Source organism: Trichogramma pretiosum, unplaced genomic scaffold (assembly GCF_000599845.2).
Source record: "Trichogramma pretiosum strain Unisexual culture from Peru unplaced genomic scaffold, Tpre_2.0 scaffold30, whole genome shotgun sequence".
Lineage (NCBI taxonomy): Eukaryota > Metazoa > Arthropoda > Insecta > Hymenoptera > Trichogrammatidae > Trichogramma > Trichogramma pretiosum.
The window spans coordinates 1,864,088-1,887,424 of NW_019641675.1; the positions used below are offsets into that span (position 1 = coordinate 1,864,088).

Below are 23,337 nucleotides of genomic sequence, written 5' to 3' on the forward strand. Positions count from 1 at the left end.
AAAAAAACAGCAGCGAAGGAGAAAAGTATACACTCCACGACAACCACAACAACAACAACGACAAAAAGTAGAGCCTGGAAATACAGTCACATATGTTATGAATTTTTTTACACATACCTGCGTGGCACGTGTACATACATGCATATTATAACGCATACAGCAACAACAATGCGTACAACCACGGTATATATACGAGTTCCGTACGAGTAAATCCTATATATGTATGAAAAAAAAGAACATACGTACGCGAATAAACGAGATGCTTTTCTTTCGACCTACTGCATTACTGCCGTTTTGTAGTGCACTATTAATATTATACACGTACATACGCAGGTAAGCGCTGCATACGCGTTGCACACCAGCCCACACCCCTCGATCCTCGGCATCTCCCTTACAAAGCGAGAAATGCTTTCGCGTATGCTCGCAAAAGCGATTGTATTTACTCGGAATCACGATGTATAGAATGCAATGCATGTATGCATCGCGTCGTTATATTGTACACATAGTAATTGCGTAGAACTGTAAATATTTATATCGTGCGTGCATATAGCTGAATATGCCGTAACAATAGAACTACTTATCGTGAATGCGCGAATCGGCGCATATTAAATTCGAGAGATAAGTAGGAGCGAGTCGCGATTGGTGTCTATTCAAAAAAACGTCTTCGTGCGTGTCCAATCGCGGAAGGAAGATTGACAAATAGCGCAGTGGTTCGTTATTTTGTTTCAATTTCTGATTGAAAAGAAATGTCGATAAATTGTATTGATTATGAAACATTCGTGATTTTCATTGGACAAAAATTTAATCTACTTTGCCGCACTTTCGCTTATCTCTACCTTGGTAGAAATGCTCAACATCGGGAATGGTCTGTAAATAACTATTTCAAAAAATGAACACTAATTTTCATCCACTTCAAATGGGATAATTCCAGTTCAAGTCTACACCACCAGATGGCGAGTACTCTTTTTACGTGAATCTGCAAGTGCTAAAGTAAAAATGAATGTATAAGGCACTGCAAGGAATTTGTAATTTGAGGCTTTTTAATATGAAGTTGTCAAAACAACTTTTTCATTTGCCATAAACTAGCCATAAGCATTTCTACCAGGGATAGTTAGGTAAAAAATGATGGTGCGAAGAACGCTGCTGATTGGTCGATAGACTGAAACCGATAAGAGACTGGGCGAGATTATGATTAGAGAATTGAGTTTGGAAAAACGACACTTGTATATCCAAAATGTCAACTATCGAGCAAATGCACGCACGTGTAGCGAGCGTCCGAAAGTTACTGTAGGTGCATTGTACGTATGAAACAGCTTTCCCCCAAGCCAATATTCGTGCACGCAAATCCTCTATAAAACTGACAATAAAGAAAATTCCTGCTGTAACGAGTCATTGAAAATCAACTGTATTGACGGTGGCTGCATTTTTGGTGCCGAGCACGTGTGCTAAACTCTCATTCAATAAGCCAGTCAATTGCAAAGCTGTGCCTTATTTATTGATAAAAAAATATAACCCCTTTATATGTCCGGAGTGGCTTTAAGCTCTCGATCGGATACGAGCAAACGGTCCGATGGAAGTAGAGAAAAATTGTGATATTTTGCTTAGAGCGTCGAAAATTACGGCGCTCCAGTCGTCTCTTCTGATTTTCAAACATTCATCGAAATAATATACTATGTGAAAATTGTTTCATAAAATTTTACGAATTATCAAATTTTTAATCATATTAATGACTCATTTGAAGGGCTTGGTGCAAACGTTAAAATTACACATTGGATATCCTCAAGATCTCGTCAAGTGCAATGAAGACTTTAACGTAAGTACCAACAATTTTTTATTTACAAAGTAATGAGCAAATATTTTTAAAAATGTTATTTTTCTCCCCCGTCGTATTTCAAAAACATTTCCGGCTTTGACGTCCGATACGATCCGACAAAATTTCACAATTTACCAAGTTATAAACGCTGTAATCTCGCGGGAACTACTGTGTATACGTACTCTCTCGATGGCACAAGTTGAAATGAAACTCGGATTTGCCACGCGAATGCTGTATGTATGTATGTGTATACGTATATAAGATGAAAAAAAGCAAAGCAAAAAAAAAAGAAAAAGAAAAACACCTGTGTCAAAAGATTCTCAACACGATACACACACACTCTCTCTCTCTCTCTCTCGCTCACCAACTGCGTATATTTTTCTTCGCTTCTCTCATCTCAATATCGCACTGCACCTCTTCAGACCTCCGACAACCTCAAGTGTTTTTACGTTTTCTGAATGCGCTTCTTTTTTCTCTATTTTTTTTTCTTTATTTTTTTCGTCAAGAAAGTTTCCTTTGCTCGCGCGCGCGCGCGCCCGACGCGAGTCGACATTGACACAATATTTTAGAGTGTAAGATTCTCGCGTGCGATACGTCTGACACGGTTGCTACTGCTTCTGCAGCAAAAAAAAACTTTTCAACGTTATATATAAATTTTCTCTCTCTCTCTCTCTCTCTCTCTCTCTCTCTCTCTGTAAATGAAGAGTCCTGGAGAGTCGCAAAATGAAAAGATACTCGTTTCGAATGCTACAAAACAGTCAAGGAAAAATATACGCATACTTTTAAAACGTCGTGTATTGACTCAATCGATATTGATTGCCCGAAAATTTGCTCCTGTTAACTTTTAACGATGTTTTATTCGATTTCAGTTAGCTCGTGCACGACTCGTTGCTATGAATTTAACAAAAGTTTGCTCAATTTGTTCGCTTGCTTGCGAGAGAGAGAGAGAGAGAGACGCGTGCAGTGCGTGGGAAATTTTCCAAGTTATCAACGAAACGAAGCGTTCTATTTATGAAAATCAATTTCACTCTCGGCGAAACAAATAATAATTTCGGACCGGGGGAACCTTTAACGTTAAACAAAATCTCAGTGACTGCAACTATACGTTCAACTTCTGTTTAAAACGACGCTGACGACTTGGACGCCGAGACTCGTACTTATAACGAAGGGGTGCACGTACAGGGCTTCGATCGGATTTGACTTACGTATATATTATGCCGGGTATAACGTGTTACGAGGCAAATACCGGGGAAGAAATTCCAAGTATGTGAATAAAAATGATTCCATTTGCTCCGGGATATTTGTAACGAGTCTCTCGAGAATATATCGTTATCGTGCTTTAACGACCGAACATTGATTTTCCTTTATACTTACATTTTTTTCTTTCTTATTTTTCTTCCTTTGCTCTTATCTAGTATTTCTCGGGAGATGGTTCAGGAGATGAAGACGTCGACTTATTTAGTGACTTAGAAGAAATCAGTCCCTACGGAGTACCCGTGAGTTGTATTCTTGCGCGTGCCAAAGAACGTGCCAGGAATTCGCCCGGTTTGATGCTCAAGAGCGATTACTGATCTGTGACTAAAAAAAGAAAAGAAAAAAACTCGCAGCTTTGCTTTCGATTCTTTTTCATAACTATTACAGTAGTTCTAAAACTGCACTAACCAACGAGTGAAGATTCTTTCGGCTATTTTTATTAAAAAAAAATTCACATTTAGATAATTTTCCATCTAAATTCAATCCCATGTGACACGTACTTAAAAATTAATACAAAATTTGATTAGTGAAATCGAGTTGATCGGTGTGAAATTTCATTGGAATGAATTTAAGATAAAAATACTTCATGAGGTCCTCGCTGAGCGCGTTCGGCTGCATTTAAAAAATATAAAGTCTTCATCGAAAAAGTTCAAATTCAATTCAAAGTGGCGAGATATACGAAAAATAAATCCTCCATCCCAAGCTATGTCAATCGAATAACTTTAACTATATTTAACTTAGATATCGTATCTTTTTCTTTCGTCAACCTTTTAAATTTTTTATTCCTTAAACTATTCATGGTGTATTTCAAGCCAAAGGGATCGGGCGCAAGTTTCATCGAATCTTTACATCCCATGCAATATTTCGCAAGCTCACAAGTAGCAGCTCAAGGCGTGCAGCTCAGCCTGTGCTCGAGCTCTATGCAATTAACATCGACAAAATACTCGCGCTGCTGCTCGTCGAGTCAACAATATTAATCCGCAAGGAGCTTTTCTCACCCTGTCGGTTCGAGGGCGCGCGGGGCTTGTGTATCCATATACACGGAGAATACACAGGGCAAATATATTTGCATGTACAATGCAGCTAAGCAGCTAATTATCTCGCGAAATTCGAAAACCTCGCGCGCGCTCGGGGCTGCTGGTTAGATAGAGCGCACCAGACTAAGTGTATACGAGCGGCTGCCGCCGCTGCTGCTTGTGTATGTGTGGAGTGCGAGACGAGTCGAAGTGCATACACAAGCTAACGCTAGGCGCTCAGCTCACGTATATATACTATATACTACTGCTCGATCTCTATGCGCTTAGTGTGTGTTTCTATGTATGCGCTTATACGTATACGCGTACGTATGTATAAAGTGTATACGATGTGCAGCTTCGTTTGCGTAATTTATCGACTCAGTCGCCGCCGCAGCAGCAGCGGCAGCTTCTAGCCTCTTACCCCTCCCTTTTGCAAATTCAAACTAAAAGGGGCTCTACTACATACTACTATACGTATACCGCTACCATACTACCACTACTTTGCAGATGTATCTATAAAGTATGGTCTGTGTTGTACGTATTGCGAGAAGCTTTTCGACAGTGGCAGTAGCAGTAGCAGTAGCAGCAGCGGCAGCTTTGGCAGCGGCAATAACGCAGTGGCAGCTCGGCTGCTACATGCACCGTTTGCTCCCGCTATATACTGGTACCAATTCCGCACGTGTCTGCTGCCGCCGCCACCGCGCGGTGCGCGTCTAGTTCAATTTTCGTGGCTCTTCGTAAATTTAACGCGCGTTAATAACTTTTGCAAATGAAGTTGCTCTTATTAACCCCGCCGCCGCCGAAACACGTGTAAGGCAGTGTACGCGTTATATTTCCAATTACTACCGCGCACATCATCCACACTTACACACACGCAGCGACGCACTGACGCACTTGCGTGTCATGGTATATAACACACACATACACTCTTGCACAAGCATATGTGCGTGCAGTTGTACCTTAACCAGACGCGAGCGCGCGTCTGCATTCACAAAGTGAGCGTATATAAGGTAAAGTCGTTTTGCGGTATAAGCCGGGTAACGCGCGAGAGAGAGAAAGGAGTGTAGGTATAGCACGCGCCTGGCGTGTACTGTATATTATATAGTATATGCGGGCCGAAACGAACGAGCTGCACAGCAGCAGCAGCAGCAGTATATAGCAGTCCCACAAAGGCTCCGACTCGCTCTCTCTCTCAAGTCGTTGTTTCCGCGTTGTCTTTGAAGAATACTTATTCTCATTTGCCGGAGTAGATAGCTCGCGCGCCGCTTGCGCTACTGCTACCTTAACCGCTAAAAAAAAAGAGAGAGAGAGAGAAAAAAGAGAACAACTCAAAGCTCACGGAAACGTCAAAAAGAGAGAGAGCTTGCGCTACGCGCAGAATGCGCTTTTTTCTAGTACTCCAGCACTCGTTGAAACGCCACGCCGTCGTGTCGCTGATTTATGTACATATGCTCGCGCACGCTGCACGCAGCAGCAGCAGCAGCGGCGGTGGACTGACGGATAGACTCGCTGCTATTATCGCGCGCTTACGTGTGTAGCTGCCATGCGATCGTCACACCGCTGGACATTTCAATAAGTAAAAACTGCAGCTGTGTGTGTGTTTATGCGTGTGTGTGCGCGCCGCGTGTGGCGACGGCGTTTATTTTGTAATACGTGTCAAAGTCTCATTGCTGTGAATTTGCCACACGTACACCGTACCACGGCGGCTACACCTGTAAATATAGCATATATACATATTTATTGCTCTCTCTATACATTGTATGTACGTGTGTGTGTGTGTGGGTGCGCGGCACTCTGAAGCGCGACAGAGGAAACATTAATTATTTGCAGTCCGACACTGTAGCTAACCCCCCGCGCGCGGGCGCGTTGTTGAAATGTTGCTTATACACGAAAGCCAGAGTAGCCCTGCCCGCACTGTGCACGTGTGACACACAACCGACTGATTGATTGATTTCATTATTTTACGCGCGCGCGAGCCATGGATTACACATAGCAAGAGTAGCGGTTGATAGTAGTAGTAGGAGCAGTATATATACAATTTGCGTGTGTCTACGTATAGGTATTAGGTATATACACGGCAAGCAGGTGACGTATACCGAAGCGAGGCAAATTTGCGTTTTCACGCGCCATCGCGATGTGCACCGATGATCGACGCGGTTCGTCGGCGGGGCTGATGCTGCTTCATATATTCATAACTACCTGTACGCGAACCCCTATATACACGCGTGTGCTTGCGAGCTTGCGCGTGAGCTTTTTTCTCCGATGATGACTATATGCGTGTGTGCTACATGCGGAATTGCTGCCGTGTATCGCGCGCACAGGACACGAGCCTTCATTATCCTGATTTATACCAATAAATGACGCGGCCGCCGTGCGCGTCTCGTGCGTGTGAGCGTGCTTACGTGTATGGCACGTAATACTGGGTACACGACCGACTATGACCCTCCCGGTAATGCCGACAACACGTGTAACGCTTGTTTTTCTTATTTTTTCTGCCAGGCCGTTTTTTTGTCTGTCTTCGGATATATACACACACACACGTACAGAGGGAAGGTTGGAGGCATTAAAATTACATTTGCTCTCACTCTCTGGCTCCGATTCTCAGCTCTCTCGACAGTCTTTTTTGTTGTCGATTAATTAGCAGTTGAAAAATTAAACGTGCAGCAGCAGCACACACACACACAGCCCCGGTCCCGGCCTCAGGCTCTCGAAAGCGGCTAACCATCTATATATCTATTCTATACATCTATATGCGCAGGCCACACGAGAGGGAGGAAGCGAAATGATAACGGCAGCCAAATCTATCGGCTCGTTATGGACAATTATCGAAAAACACTTAGCGCGCGCGTACCGCGCCGCGACCAAATATCAGGGCTTATTCCGTCTGCGGAAGCGTTGCGAGCGTTTATTTTCGAGCTTTCTCTGCGCAGCTCTCTTTCTCTCTCTCTCTTTTACTCTCTGACTGGACAGTAGTAGTCGGAGCTGTGTGCACTCTGCGAGTGTATTAATCACTAGAGTCTGCAGTGCCTTTTCTCTCTCTCTCTCTCTCTCTCTCTCTCTCTCTCTCTCTCTCTCTCTCTCTCTCTCTCTAGTCGACGAGGGCCGCCGCGGTGTAATACGTGTATATCCAATATTATATATATCTATGTACACCGGAAATGTTCCCACATTAAATGTTTGACCTCTATAATTCTTAGCCTCGTTTATCATATCGATTCCTTGATGACTGCGCGACTGTGTATAGCATGCACATACACTTACGTATGCATGTGACCCATTGTTGCGCGTATAGATACATAAATTCACGAGTGATCTATCAAGCGATCTGTGTTACATTCATAACTGCGCGACTAAATTTACTGCTAGTTGATAACTGTTTGATATTAAAAATTAAAAATGAACCTCTGACACAGAGAGAAATATTTTATTAAATATTATTACACACATTACGTATGCAGGAACAACATATGAACCTTACATAAAATACGTAATGCACGTCTTCGATACTTTGTACTTACAACGTCGTTATGCCACTTGCGGATTTACAATGCTCCATCTTTTGATGAAATCACAAAGCTCCGATTATGATCAATTTCGTTCCAATACAATACAAATTTCGAAATATCCTATCCTATCCTATCCTATCCTATCCTATAATCCTATGCTTTAAGAGTGGTGAGGTTTTGAGCGTGAGCAGTTTATAAGCGCTGTGATTGGTCGTTCAGTAGCTTGCAATTATTTAGTGGCGCCCAAGTACGAGTGTTGTAAGTTAAAAAATTCTAAAAAAGTCAGAACAAGTCAAAGAAATACAACAAATTGAAGTTCAAACGAGTCACAATGTAATTCAAAAACAGAAATTCGAAATCGAGAAAAGTTCATGAAAATTTCAAAATTAAAATTCAACCGAAATAAAGGACTCTGAAGTTTCACTTCTGGCGGTTAGATTCTGTAGAATGCATTTTATATGAATTTGTAATCGAAGGCCAGGCCTTCCAGCCATTGAACTCCAGGAGATGCCTCCAGGAGTTATAATACATAATCACGAAATTCATAATACCACGAGAGCATGCTGGCTTATATGCCTGCAGACTTACTCGCTTTCATGCGGGAACTGCGGTGGGTCACATAGACGCCACCTAACGGAGGAGATCTAAACAGAGAGCTTTTTCTGATAATATTCAATACAATATTTCTCTTCGTGTAAAATCTAAAAATATATCCAAAGTATTTCGCCAATAGCACATTTTACATTACGTGTAGCTTTTCGAACTCCCAAATCTAATGTAACGCATTTAATTTGTACTTGCAATATCCATTCACGATTACCAAGTAAAAGGATGGGAAAAATCCTTATGCTAGTGGCGTCATTGTTTGGCGGAAAATAGCAGCTGCGCATGCATACATCGCTGGGAGAAACGGACGTAGAAAGGAAGACCAGGGACTCGAGGGCAGCTCGATCGTAGAGAAAATCGAACATTAAAAATTCACGAAACTCCGTTCTAAACGTAAAGCTCGAGCTGCGAAGGGACAAGCCTTTCTCTCTCTCTCTCTCTCTCTCTATCGGTCGAGCATACACGAACTTCTCTCTCTCTCTCTCTCTCTCTATCGGTCGAGCATACACGAACTTCTCTCTCTCTCTCTCTCTTGCTCTCCGTGTGTATATATGCTCAGACTGTTGTCAGAAGCCAAGTACTCGTATAGAGACTGTACAGAGCAAGAGAGGGAGAGAGAGGGAAATACAGGAAGAGGAAGAGAGAGAGAGAGAAGTGGAGGATTCTTGGCACACGACAACCTCGACGTACACTCGATCGTCAGTGTCACACGATTTCTTGTCGCGTACTTCCTCTGCTTTTTTTTAGAAAATTTTTGACGTTTAATAGAGCTTTTTTACTAGTTCACTCACCGATGTTCTAGAGACTGACATGAATCTTTTTTCACCATCCGCTAATTTAACTTGATTTCGTGCAAACTCATGCTGCCTGCGCGCGTGGCTTTAACTAATATACAGATAAACACTTGTATTTTTTGCATTGTGCTCAAGAATCGCATGTATACACACAGGTAAACTTCAACTTTATCGGTGGTGGTTGATCTTTTGCTAGCTCTCGATGCGATACTGGCATGCCCGCGTTGGTTTTCTTTTATTTTCACTATATACTAACCACTGCTTTTGTACTAATGAAACACTCAATAAAATGTCAACTAATTCATGTAATATGTATATTTAGATCGTCCGAGGCAACGAAGACAGCATCGAGGAAGCGAAACCAGCGACTCCTGCCACGACCCCGGCGCCGATTCCAAATCGTAAGCTTGCGACATCTCGTACAAATTTTTAAATGCGAATTATGTTGCGCTCGAGTTTTTCACGAGTTGACAATTTTTTTAAAATTACTCTCCATGCGCTGCCCGGCCGTACAGCCTCTTATCAGGTGAAAGGAGAAAAGGGTGACAAAGGAGAGAAGGGCGAAGGCGTGAGAGGACCTCCGGGACCGCCTGGCAGAAGCTATGATCTCAACGATGAGGTATGACTTGAAAAACTTTTGTACTTTTTAGTCTCGCGTGAATGTCTCAAGTTTTCGCATAAAACTTATATAAAAAGTTATAAATACACATATTTTTTGAATAATCAATTCAAGAGGTCACGCGCGCGCAGCAAATTTATAGAGGCATCGTGAGCACGCTTTTATGTGCGCAGCGTGAATATTTAAGAAATGTGAATCTCAAATATATATAATGTATATCCTCATTGCTGCTATGGCGCAGATTCGTGCAGAAAAAAATATTGATTCTAATTTTTTCCTTCTTCTTCTTTTTTCGTCGTACAACAAACTCGTGACAGGATTTGATAACGAGACTGCCGAAAGGACCGCCCGGACCTAAAGGCGATCCCGGCGATTGCGGATGCAACGCCAGCGCGGTTATGAATTCGTTCATCATGCCGCAGATGCTGGTGGGCGAGAAAGGCGAGCCCGGACCACCGGGCAAGGAAGGCCGACCTGGACCACTCGGGTTAACGGTATTGTATACGTATGATGCGATGACGATGAAATGCGAGATTATAAATATCGAGCCAAATCGCTCGGACGATCTGGCCGTATATTTCAACTTGAAAATATATAAATGAATTTTCATTTCTCGCAAGCGTTTATGATTCGCGGGTAAGTATGAACCGAGCGAGAGAAAAAATTATGAAAAATACAATTAGTATGCGAGGGGAATATAATTCACCGAATGAGACACCGTTAATGCGAGTTTACGAAAGAGATATGTGCTGAATATATATGACGTTTTTTTCTCCACAAAAGAATCTGAAATCATGCTAAAATTATATTTAAAATTGTGAATTATTTCCATAAGTAGATTAACGTTCGAGCTAAATCTTTCTTTTAATAGCTTTGCGTATTATTTGCGAAACAGGGCTCGGCAGGTCCACCGGGCGAGCGTGGCCAGTTCGGGCCACCCGGACCGAAGGGCGACAAAGGCGACTTGGGTCCCCGAGGTCTGGAGGGCGCGCAAGGCGCCAAGGGCGAGCCCGGCCGCGACGGCGTAGCCGGAGAAAAAGGAGCTCAAGGTCCGCCAGGACCGCCTGGCAAAGGCGACTTCTCCAGCTTCGACGTGAGTAATAACTACACCTTACATAAGACATGGTAATTTACCTCGCACTGCAGTGCAATTTCAAGCCCGAGAGTATCTCTCGTGGCACATTCCTCGAAAGTGGGCAAAATTGCGCGCACATACAGTAGAGCAGCGCACGTTATACGTATAATCGTGACAATTGCTGCCCCGGGTCGTTCAATAAAACATAAACAATTGGAGAACAGCTTAATTACGTGTCGAGCTTTTGCCTCGTTTAAAGCGTGGCGGTGGGGAAACTTCGCTATATATACACGCAAGTGTGTAAATGCAACGATCGCTAGCTGTTACCGGTGTATTCAAAACTCGCTAATAAACACATACACTACGTGTGATTATGTGTGTGTCTACCACACGCGCGAATATGGGATGGCGCGCAAAGAGGCGCTCGAGTAAAAATGTGCTTTTAACTGCTGCTGCTGCTGCTGCTGCTACTGCTACTGCACCTCTCGCCCGTGTATACCGCAGGCGGTACGTACGCGCGTCGGACCGTGAATATCCATTAGTGCGACTTGGCTTCTTTTGCACTTTTGCTCGCGAGCGAGCGACGCGCGTGTGTTTAAACCCGCGCCCGCTCGCCCGCGCACATGCTCAAGACTCTTTATGTATGCAGCGTACACACGCACACAGCATATACAAACGCAAGCGGGCGTAAAGGGCCTGGGCACATATTCAACCCAACTTCTCGCGGTAATTTTTTTCTTTACCCGTGTGCGCGGCGCACATTATATGTATATGCACCGCATAACGCGCGCAAGCTCTCGTCGGTTTCCTTTCGTGAAACTTGTACGTTTACCATCCATGCGCGATTCTGCGGACCGAGAGAGAAAGAAAGAGAGGGAAAGAGGAAGTTGAGGAAAAAAGGAAAAAGGGGGTCAAAAAAAGGGTGAGGAAGAAAGGAAAAATTTAAGCTCACGTGCGCACACGCGTAAAAAGCTCTAGGGTAAGATATAAATGCACTGTTGTTGAATGGAAATGGGACATTACGTATACATAGACATGATGTGCGCCTCGTATCTATATGTGTGTGTGTGTGTGTGTGTGTGTGTGTGTGTGTGTGTGCATACGCATTATACACGGCTTTCTATTGGGAATATAAACCCAAGAGCATATATCCGCTGTCTTGTCTACAAATATATGTACGGCTCGCGTATATGGGCGGCTGTGCAGCTCTATGTGCACGCACTGTGCATTTTCCCCGACTTGCTGTATTTCTTTTGCCTTTTTCTTACGTGTGTATGTGTATGTGTACAAATATCTATGATGCGAGTCGTCTATTACATAACCGATATTTCCTTATCAAATAATGTACGGTGAATTTTCGAAACGGAAAAAAATTCTCTTTTACTCTCGCTACACTTTTACAAATACAGTTCGTATGACTTATTAATTTTTTTTCCATTCAACGATAGTGCAGCTATTACCAAGTTTATAAGTTTATAATATACTTTCATCTGTGGCAGACAAAAGACGCATTGTACGGGGAACGGATTTTTCATTTGAAACGCGCAAATAACGTTACAATGAAATGTTTACAACAATGAAAACAATCTTCAATCTTGTCTATTGTTCAGAAAAGCATGCATATATGAATGTACACAAACGTTCGGGGTATATATGCACAGACGCTCCTCTATACACATAAGCTGCTGCTGCGCTATATACATACACAGAACGCGCTAGCTTGCGGAGCAGCAGCATCACGAGCTCCTTTAGCAATTGCAATTGCTCGCGCGCGAGACGCGCTAACGAGCCCGACGCTAGTGGCATTTATAGTCTGATGTCTCTGCCCTGCCCTGCGGAAACAATTCAGACTGTTTGGCGTCGGGAGAACGAGAAAGAGAGATCTGCTACGAGCCACCCCGCGTAAGATATACATCTGTATAGAAAGAACGAGAATGAACAAAACGGCGGCGCGCGGTGCGGCTATGCAGCTTATATGCCTGTGGAGAGCTTCCGAGCTCTCGCTTTTTTTTCCTGAGACGACGAAAGAGAGAAACGATACGAGAGAGAGAGAGAGAGAGCTGCCGTCGTCGTCATTTAAGCGTGTGTCTTAATATTTTATTCGCGCTTTGTACATAAGCGTCTCTTCGTTCTCTCTTTCTCTCTCTCCTCTACTATATACACCTTCTACTATATATAAGTTGAGTGGCTGGGCTCGTAGCCACGCGAGTAAGGGCAAGGGTTAACCTTCATGCATAACGCAAAACGCTCGCGAGTGCAAACGTAAAGCTTATATATATATGGAAAAATGGCCTCGGCTCGGACTTGCGTTTGAAATTTACACATCCGTATATAATACGCATACGCTACGCCGGGGCTACTCTCTTTGCAGCTGTTGCATACACATTTTCGAAGTTTTATGGGATTATAAAAGCTTTAAATAAATGCCAAAAGCTTCTTTAATTATTTGTAGTCGCTGCGCGCATGCCATTGAAATAATGCCACAAGATTGACGAAGTGAATTTCATTGCGATTTTTTTTGCGTCAAGAAGATATGCACGCGTGGAGCATCCATTTTCTACCCTGCCTATGCTTAATTAACGTTTTTCAGCTGCAAAAAGAAAGCTCTTTCGCTCAATTTTTTTCAACAACAAAACGAAATTAAAATAATCAGACTGGGAAGACATTATTAGATGAATAAATTGTTTCCAAGCACGATGATATTTAAAAAATGTATACTGCAGGGAGTTGACTTAATAATGTTGCGATAACTTTCACTACGACGTCCTTACGAAAACATTCCTTTGATTAATATTTTGTAATATAATACATTCAAATTACTTTTTAAATTACATTTTTCAAACGCGATTTTAATTTTTATCTGTCAAATTTTTCGAAAACACTTGTTTTTTTGTAATAAGTTTTATCCTTAATTTGCGCAATACGCTTAAAGCCCAGAATGTTTTACCCTTCATTACTGTTAATTAAGTGCTAATTTATTCGCGACGATAAATGTCAACACGGCAACATTTGAAAATTATAAATTTGCCAGGTTTACACTGAAACTACAAGAAGCAAAAAAAAGAGAGAAATAATCCCGTTAATTTTGATGCGAAATGATGAAAAATTCATATTAACGCACCGCACGCGGACACTAAAAGAGCGAAAAATCTGCGACCTTTTTTATATCTTTCTTTTTTTTTCGTCTCGCAAAATAGCTATGGAATATATTCAATGGAGATTTTATGTAGAGTAACGTGTAGCGTGGCAACAAAAGCCAAATAAAGGATAAGTATGAAGATGGGGCCGCGAGCGAGCACACGCAAGAGAAGCAGTTGCGAGAATTGCATCCTCGCTCTAGATCTCTCTTTCTCTCTCTCTCTCTTGAACATCCTAAGGGAAATCAAGTTGGCTGTCTCGCTTTTGGTTTTCGTGCACAAAAATATACATAAATGCAATTTTATGCAGAAAACAAGAAAACGTCATTGTGCTCGCGTTAGGGGGTTTCTCTTGCGTTATACCGAATGACTATTTAGTCCCTTTTGAACGTTAACTCGTTCTATTGAATATGTGCCGTTGTTTGTGGGGAAAAAGATTTTACCTTGAATTACGTCAGACCGAGGATTCGTGAGTACTCGGTTATATACATGGCTGATTTGTCGTGAATTTGAAAGATCAAAAATTGTTTTTTCTATGGATATGAAAAACTAGTTGTTTTTGATATCAAACGAGTCTCCAAATTTTGTTAAAATATTTCGGACCTCCTATCACTCTTTTTCAGATGCCCAAAGTTGGTACTCTCTCAAAATCATGTATTGCAAAAAGTATACTGTATTGAATATTATCACATTAGCTAGAAAATATTGCTTATATGATAACCTCGTGAGTATCAAATTCTAATGTTTCTCACAATAAAAATAGTCGATCCGAAATAACTCGATGACATGGTCCTCATTTACAAAAAATATTCAATTATATTCCAAGTGTTTATTTCTGATACTGAATGCACTTGAGCGCGTTTTTTATGCCTTCTTCAAAATGTTCAACAAATTGGCATTTTTTATCTCAGTGGAAACATACTTTGGGGTCAAATTGCACTGGCCTGAATAGTTTTTATTCATTGACTTTTAGTTGCAAACGAAACCATAGCCCGCCCCAGGATTTTAATTAAAGTTGGAAACCATTTCAAAAATATTTGGAACATGTATGACATTAAAAACCACAAATTTTTTATACCAGCAAAAAAAATTTTTTCTTATCCATCCAATTTCACAGAGCATCGACCATATGTACACCTGTAATCGTCACCATCTCTAAAGCATCCTTTAAACTTCTGCCAAAGTAAAGTAAAAGTGTCTCTCAACTATTTGAAGAAATAATTTTCCAACATTTTTTTGTCGTTCTAATTAAAGTTTTCGCGAAATTAGTACTAAAAATCATACATCAAGCTGTTGAGCAATCAGGGAATCGTCGACGTCGTCGTTGAAAAAAAAGATAGAAAAGAAAAATAAAGTTATACAAGAGACTAGGTAAATTATCATGGGCAACAGAGCACGTTCAAAACTTTCTGGCACGACGGGCTATGCCAGGCTATACATGTACCACTGCCGCTAAATTCACTAGTCTACTGCTGCTAGAGCTAGCTGCGACTGGGTAACGTTTGGCAGTTCTACGCTTGATTATTAAGCAAACAGGCCCGTGAATCGAGGATGTAGTATGGATATAGGGAGCGAAACGAGTTAAAGTGAAACTAGCTCGTTAAATCTTGAATGGCAAGGTATTTTGGAACTCACGGCGAATCAATGCTTATTGCATGCAAGCATCGTTAGGGGGGATTATTTTTCCGCAATTATCTGTCAAAACATCACTGTGTAGCTGCTTATGCACAAAACGAGGGTATTTTCACGCTTCGAACGATACGAATTCAAAAAGTAATTAATGCGTCGACGTTTTGCCCACTTTTCGACCAAATCCTAGTCGTCCGTCCGTCCATCTGTTGGCTGATGTGCTCTCTCAAGAGAGGGCCTAGGCCTTTTGACTAACGTTAAACACATTAAACGTTATGCGCATGCAGCCCAGTTGGAAGCCCCGAGCTATCTATAGGGTAAGTATATAAGAGCGCAAGCTTTGGAATTGCCGTTTTATAGACCTAAGCTAACTGACAAAGTTTTCGAGCTCTTCGTTATTAGTAACAAAAGGAGGCCCGGCTTTTCGTAACATTCTCCAGAAAACAATGCTAAGTCTGTACGATGGCTTATCTTTTGCTACGAGCAAATGTTAAATTAAGTTCCAAACTACCCCCCGAAGTAACCGAGTAGATATAATAGATATCGTTTTTTGTTTTCTAGTTTTCCTTATAAAGCCTAATATATGCTCGAAAACATTCATCGTATTAAAAAAGGCAAGAGCTAATTTCCGGCGATAAAATGTGAAATTTTTATTTAACAGACCGACGGTTACACAATGAGACCTGGCCTGCCCGGACAAAAAGGCGACGATGGAAAACCCGGTCATCCCGGCCCGAAGGGTAATCCCACGATTTTTCACAGAATCAATGGGATGCTTATAAACGATTTTATACATTATTTATCCAAAATATATAGGCGAACCGGGAGTGCACGGAGCAAAGGGTATCAAAGGCGACATGGGTCACAAAGGCTCGAAAGGCGATCACGGCAAGGAGGGCTCTCGAGGCTACCAAGGCATCAAAGGCGAGCCCGGGGCGCCGGGCACGCCGGGACTGCCGGGTGCCAGCGGAGAGACCGGCCGTACAGGGGACAAAGGTGCCAAAGGTGATATCGGGCCGGAGGGAAAACCCGGACCCGCTGGACCGCCGGGCCCGGCGAGCATCGGTGGCGGTACTTTCGTCAATGGCGGTAAGTGCGATCGATTTCGGCTTGCGGTAAGCCACTCACTTTTTTATGCTATATATAGTGACACATAAAATAACGAGTGATTCATTAAAATTGATAGATTCGGCTCTGAGAGTTATAAAGGGCGAGCCCGGTGAACGAGGTTATAAAGGGGACATGGGTTTCAAAGGCGAAAAAGGTGATCAAGGTGAAACGGGGGCGTCGGGCATACCAGGCGTAAACGGAGTTCAAGGGCCGCAAGGAAATAAAGGAGAGCCTGGTAATTTTCGCTTAAAAATTTACTCTTAAAAATATTTCATTTCAATTCATGTAAAAGTGGAGGAAATTTTTTCTTTCCACGTAGATGAAATCAATTTCACGTGAAAGCATTGAAATGAAACAATTTTTTTATGAATCATTTCACATGAATTTAACACCAAATTTAAGATGATTAACAAACCATTCGTAAAATTCTTACAATGTATGCTTTGATTTATGTAATTATTTTGACTTTGCCACTCGCACACTTCCGGATAAAGGTACTCACCATCTAGCGGTAGAGACTGACTCAAATTATGATTGAGTTTTCATACATTTTTCAATAAATTGAAGCAAAAAGTAAAGCAGTCATAAAAATCTTATTTACAATCAGAACGTTTAAATTTGAGAATAGAAATGGAACTTTTTTTTATTTTTGTGTTAAAAAGAATGTATAATTAAGTTTTTGTGCATTTTTTGTGCTCTTTAGATAATTTCATGTAAAAAAATATCGGTAACTTTAATTTTAATGCTTGTTTTTTTTGACATTCGTAATATTACGTATATCTTTGTACGATAAAAGGTAAGGACGGCACACCCGGATTTCCGGGAACGCCCGGTTCGAAGGGCGAGCGAGGCGAGCGAGGCCCGCCCGGAGTGACCGCGATCGCAGGCTCGGGCGATTACGTGACCATTAAGGGTGAAAAAGGAGCCGAAGGTAAACGCGGCCGCAGAGGTAGGCCAGGACCACCAGGACCGGAAGGCCCGCCAGGAAAGCCCGGAACGTTTTCCGAAATGGCCCTTCCTACTTGGCTCGTGAGTGTTTTCTTCAAATTGCATGTATATCGGAGGCATTCGTTGTTTAGTTTGGATGTTTTTCTTTTATTAGTTCTCTTTCGCTGAACTGTCATGAATATTTAAACGATTTTTGAACGAAATGAAATTATACCCGTCTAATATTAACCAAAATTTGAATTTCAACTAATGTATAATATTCAATTTCATGCATCGATCAGAATAATTTGAAGGTAAGTTAAATTACAGAGCCGGTGCGTATGTCTGTATATCCGTATTGAATATTCATCTACTTTGAAATAATTATCGCAGGGCCGATCAGCAGCAGCCGGCATTCCAGGCAATCCTGGGCCAAAGGGTGAAAAAGGTGAACCCGCTAATTTTTACGGTTCAGGATTTAGCGTAAGAAATCACAATTCTTTTGTATATATTCGCAAATTATGGATAGCAAGAAAAAAATCAAAAATTTCCTCGTACAGGCCAAAGGCGAAAAAGGGGACAAAGGCGACGTCGGTTATCCCGGCATACCCGGTGCACCCGGCCGAGACGGCCATCGAGGGCCACCCGGACCCCCTGGACCGGCCATACAAGGAACTTACATACCAGTTCCCGGTCCTCCAGGTCCGCCGGGACCACCGGGTCCCCCGCACTCGGGAGGAGGCGGGGGAGCTGGCAAAAGCCATATTTATGGCGAGCGTGACTATTACGGCTCTCGACAGGGTGAGTGGAATGAATGATTAATTATACTCGTACATGCTAAGTTTCGTACACGTGTTACCGACTAATTTGGCCTTTCCGAAGTTATATATTTTTACACTCTCTTTCTCATTACTCTCGCGCGCGGGCGCGCAAAGTCTGACAAAGAGAGGTGGACAGAAAAAAAAGCAAAGAAAACACGCGAATGTGGAATTTCGAGTTAAATTTCGTGTAATGGTACAAAATAATAATGAATATTGCACGTCGCATAGGATTAAGGAGCAGCTTGGACGAACTTAAAGCTTTGCGAGAGTTGAAAGAGCTTAAACTAAAAGAACATTTAGGTAAGATTATGTCAGCTGAACCCTAGTGCATTATTTTTTCAAAGTCTGTTTTGCGATGCAAATTTTTTTAGCTGTTGTGAATTATCTTGTGTTTTCTTTTAGTAAAAAAAGATGATTTCTGGCACGAGTTATAATTGTTAATTTTTATTATAATAAGTAATGAGAAGAATTTAAGTAGCATGAGTTTTTATTATGATTTATATCATTGTTGTTGAATTTGAAACATCCGAACGTGAATTTTACGATCAAAGTAACTAATATTGCAGGATCTAACTCAGCTGCATCGAAGAATTCTTACGAGCCGACCACGAAAATCGTTCCCGGGGCCGTAACTTTCCAAAACGCCGAAGCCATGATAAAGGTAAGTTGCAACCATGCCCACCCGTGCGAACGCAACTCTGTAAAAAAAAATCACTCTCTAATTCCTATCTCCACGTCTTGCAGATGTCCGCCGTGAGTCCCGTTGGTACACTGGCCTACATCATAGACGAGCAAGCGCTACTGGTCCGTGTAAACAACGGTTGGCAGTACATTCCGGTTAGTAACAGGCCGTGAAATTGTTTCGCGCCCAGTCTTGCATCTGTACACTAAATAACATAAATTGGTGAATTTAACCGAGGAAATCTTTTATCACGCGTAATGAATTTCTCTCTGTTGCGGCGGCGCTCACAACACCACCACACAGCTCGGAACACTTTTGCCGATAACGACACCTGCTCCCTCGACGAGCGTATCGCCCTCCGTCGTTCCGCCTTTCGAGTCGTCCAATTTGATCAATCAATCCCCCATTAAAACGGATAACGGTGGCGCCGTAAGTATTCATTAGCATTGTGCTTCAGTTTCTTCTTCTCTCTCTCTCTTGTGTCTATATAAGGCTAACTCGCTTTAATGAACGAAACTTTTAACATTCATCGGCTGCTCAGTGGTATCCCAAAATGGTAAAGTAAATCTTTCACTTAATTAACGTGTATTAGCTCTTGATGAATATTTCTCTCTCCCGCTCTCTTTTTGTAATAAGTGTATAAGTCTTTTCATTTATTTAATTTGTTTATTAAATCAATGAGATTCAACTATACCAATACGCTCTGTCTCTATGAAGAGGTGTTTTTAATTAATTTATAATTAATATACGTAAATAAGTACCTGCAAGCGAGAGAACTGTCCAATTTATATATATTCGTCAAAAGTTAATCGCGTCAACATCGTTTACTTTATATTTTTTTTATCACCGAATCATCGCCCTCCTATACAAATGGCCAATTTTCACACCTTGATTCAGTTGAGGATGGCCGCCCTGAACGAGCCGTTCACCGGTGACTTGCACGGCATACGGGGCGCTGATTACTCGTGCTATCGACAATCGAGACGTGCCGGATTAAGGGGCACTTTTCGAGCTTTTCTCAGCTCGCGCGTCCAAAACGTCGACAGCATTGTCAGGATAAGCGATCGTGATTTGCCCATCGTGAATATCAAGGTATGACACAGATAAGTCCATTCTTCTTTTTTTCTTTCTTTTTGACCCCTCTCGACGTCGTCAAATTGACGTCGTTAAATTTCGACGGACACGTAATAAGTAATATGGAATATGTGAAAAAAAATCGCACACAGGGCGACGTCCTATTCAAGTCGTGGAAGGACATGTTCAGCGGTCGCGGGGCATACTTCTCACCCAATTCGAGAATCTACAGCTTTAATGGAAAGAACGTCATCACGGATTACACGTGGTAATGTATTATTGTTATTGCATTTACGACATTTCTCCCATAATTCCGTATATGCCGCATGAAACTCTATTTTAAAGAGAATAAAGTATTCTGTCGATTCGATGGAAATATTCATGGAATGCCAAGTCCAGTGACAAATTAGACATACTAGGTCGACTGGTGTCCTGTATACTCGGGACTCGCGCACACTTACTGCATACACGTTTGTAACCCCCCGCATAAACTGAATTAGTTAATATTCTCTCTGGCAGGCCGGACAAAGTCGTTTGGCACGGCTCGCATGCAGAGGGCGAGCGGGCCATGGATACGTACTGCGACGCATGGCATTCGTCGAGCGCCGACAGATACGGCCTGGGCTCGCCGCTGACCAGCGGCCAAATTCTCGAGCAGCGTCGCTATCCGTGCGACAATACGCTCGCCCTGCTCTGCATCGAGGTGGCCAGCGAGCCGACCACCAAACGTCGAAAGCGCTCCACGCCCAACGAGTTCGACTTTGCCGAGGAGGAAAAAGACGGCGCCTCGAACAGCGACGACAACGACGACGAGGACGTGCTCAGCGAGGACGAATACGCTCAGCACTTGGACTTTATCGGGTTGCGTTAAAGCCGATTCGCGTGTAGCTGAGCTCGCTGTATGATCGACGCTGCGACGAGCGAATGATTTCGGCTATAACTCCCGCGAGTCGTCGCCCAAGAGATCCCATCCAATTAAAAGAGACAATTAATTGAGTTTCAAACGAACAAGAAGTGAATCATTAGTTGTGAATATGCTAATTAAAGCTCTCATCGATTACTGCCGATCAATTTTTTTTATTACCTCTCGCTATATAAGTTTAATTAACGAAACACACACACACTGCCGTGTACGCATGATTCCAAATACTTAGACAATGTTTGACAGTTTACCGCGTGAATGTGGCTCGACTGAATGAATCTAACAAGCTGTATAAGTGGTCGAAACATGCCCCCTAACGAAGTTGCCGTACTCTAATTACCAGAAAATCATGAAGCGTATATGTATTGATAACTTCCCGACGACGACGACGACGACGACGACGACGACGATGCGACGATAGTGACGGAATATTAGAAGTTTAGAATACGAAAAAATGTTTATCCACGAGGCTGACTCTAATATCGATGACATTTGAAACAATATCTCAGATTCATTCAATAGAGTATTAAAATTAATCATTAAAATCAAAACTGATCACTCAATTTATTAATTGTTGCTTTATTGGCCAATTAGCCTTTGACGATTCAATCATTTCATATTATTGCAACGAAAAATCAATAGAGTTCGATCCCCGACTCCTTTACTGGCCCGTGTTTACGCAGCATAACTTACGTAGAATGTGCTAGATTTAATATTTAAAATTAAGAAATGCTAAGTACGCAAATATCCAAAGTGACTCGTGCAATTTTATAATAAAAATAATTATATCGATGTTCTAAAAAAAACTTACTGTTGCATATCGTTTTTCTTTTGTAACATATCAAATAAACCATCTTCTGGGTTATCGGTAGTTTAGCCAGTGGAGCATTTTGAAATAAATTTATAACACGATGTATTTGAAACGAAAGGTTGATGTTTATATAAAAAAAAAATAAAAAAACATTAAATAAAGTACTTAAAATCATCTGCATGATTATATGCATAAACATTGAAACTCTTGGTTATTACATGTACTATGAAAAAAAATTATATAAATCTAGAGGTTCTCAGCATTTTTATGTTTATCAAATAAATGAATTTGCGTAAAAGATGTGTTTAGTGAACGAAGCTATGTAATATAAATGATGTAATAACAACGAATGTTTTAATTATTTATTTTTTATACTTACATTTTGTTTATTCTTCATTTCATTTATAAACGTTTTAATTTAAATAAACTAAAAAAATTTTCAAACTCATAATTGAAAATTCAGTGTGCATTCAGCGTATATTTAATTATTTTTACAAAGGTAAGAGAGATATGCAGTCATTGCACGATCAATCGAAATCAAATCAGTAATAAATATCTATGATGTGGTTAATAATGCATAATAAGGTGTATACTACCATGCAAGTAAATTCTTTATCATACATCTACATGATAACTATAATTTTTTAATTTTTCTTCTCCACGAATGATTGATACATCGATCGTTATCATAGGTTGAATTAATATTTTGAAATTCCGTGACGTTCATTTTTTATGAGTTTTTAAAAACTCAAAAACCATTGGATTTATACCTTTTAATTTTTGACCGAGTCAAATTGTGTAACGATATCTGACGAATAGTTCGTGTGTACATTAATAAAAAAAAGGTGTAATTCTTCGGAGTATAATATTGTGTTCAAATCTTTTGATTGTGATTATCGTGCGGTTGTATGAGATTTATGGAAACTGACTGTGATAAGACTTTATCATTATGTAAGTGACATCATGCACTTTTGTATTCAATTACGAATAAATATTATTAACCCATGCATATCCTTAATTAATGCGTTTTTCGTACTAAAAAATTTATCCTGCCATTAGTTTTATTTGTCATGTCTAAAAATAACACCGTAATATCTGTTGAATAAGCTCGGCAATGAATTTTTTAGGTTTTCATACGAGGAGTTTTTTTAAAATCGATAAAAGCGCGCATCGCTAATTTTTCTTTTTTCCTTCTTTGCCTTTCCACATTCATCCTCGCAGCTCAAAAACACAGGTTGGCGCGCGAGGATGGTACACACTGGCAAAGTCTCGCGTTTGCTCTTTCTGGGGGTCGGGGAGGCAAATTTATGAGTTGAATGTGTCTTTTGCGTTTGCTCGCACTAATATGCGTGTTCACGTATGGCAATCTTGTAACATTATACACGGCCTCCGCTCGCGAGAGAACATATGTTGCAAGACTTGCCGTTTCCGCATGTGTGCTCGAATACATTCTATGGACTTACTACTTGCACGTGCATTTATACTATGTGTGTATGTGCACCTGCGTTGCATCGTGTTTGTCTGTGTGCGTGCCTGTACTT

General features: G+C 41.4%; 1 protein-coding gene across 1 annotated transcript in view; it reads left to right on the forward strand.

Moving 5' to 3' along the window:
* The window catches only part of LOC106653011 (collagen alpha-1(XVIII) chain), a 65,986-nt gene extending 44,024 nt beyond the window's left edge, over positions 1 to 21,962 (forward strand). The window contains exons 4-25 of the mRNA XM_023460630.1: positions 1,742 to 1,813; positions 3,229 to 3,309; positions 9,312 to 9,390; positions 9,505 to 9,608; positions 9,926 to 10,102; positions 10,504 to 10,701; positions 15,737 to 15,766; positions 16,111 to 16,189; positions 16,266 to 16,538; positions 16,636 to 16,794; positions 17,356 to 17,588; positions 17,789 to 17,800; positions 17,880 to 17,969; positions 18,047 to 18,287; positions 18,536 to 18,607; positions 18,874 to 18,968; positions 19,052 to 19,144; positions 19,293 to 19,418; positions 19,531 to 19,545; positions 19,887 to 20,081; positions 20,216 to 20,331; positions 20,583 to 21,962. Of these exons, the coding sequence (XP_023316398.1) occupies positions 1,742 to 1,813; positions 3,229 to 3,309; positions 9,312 to 9,390; positions 9,505 to 9,608; positions 9,926 to 10,102; positions 10,504 to 10,701; positions 15,737 to 15,766; positions 16,111 to 16,189; positions 16,266 to 16,538; positions 16,636 to 16,794; positions 17,356 to 17,588; positions 17,789 to 17,800; positions 17,880 to 17,969; positions 18,047 to 18,287; positions 18,536 to 18,607; positions 18,874 to 18,968; positions 19,052 to 19,144; positions 19,293 to 19,418; positions 19,531 to 19,545; positions 19,887 to 20,081; positions 20,216 to 20,331; positions 20,583 to 20,934 (2,892 nt within the window). The 3' untranslated portion in view covers positions 20,935 to 21,962. The remainder of the gene's footprint in view (positions 1 to 1,741; positions 1,814 to 3,228; positions 3,310 to 9,311; positions 9,391 to 9,504; positions 9,609 to 9,925; positions 10,103 to 10,503; positions 10,702 to 15,736; positions 15,767 to 16,110; positions 16,190 to 16,265; positions 16,539 to 16,635; positions 16,795 to 17,355; positions 17,589 to 17,788; positions 17,801 to 17,879; positions 17,970 to 18,046; positions 18,288 to 18,535; positions 18,608 to 18,873; positions 18,969 to 19,051; positions 19,145 to 19,292; positions 19,419 to 19,530; positions 19,546 to 19,886; positions 20,082 to 20,215; positions 20,332 to 20,582) is intronic.
* Positions 21,963 to 23,337: the final 1,375 nt, after the last annotated feature.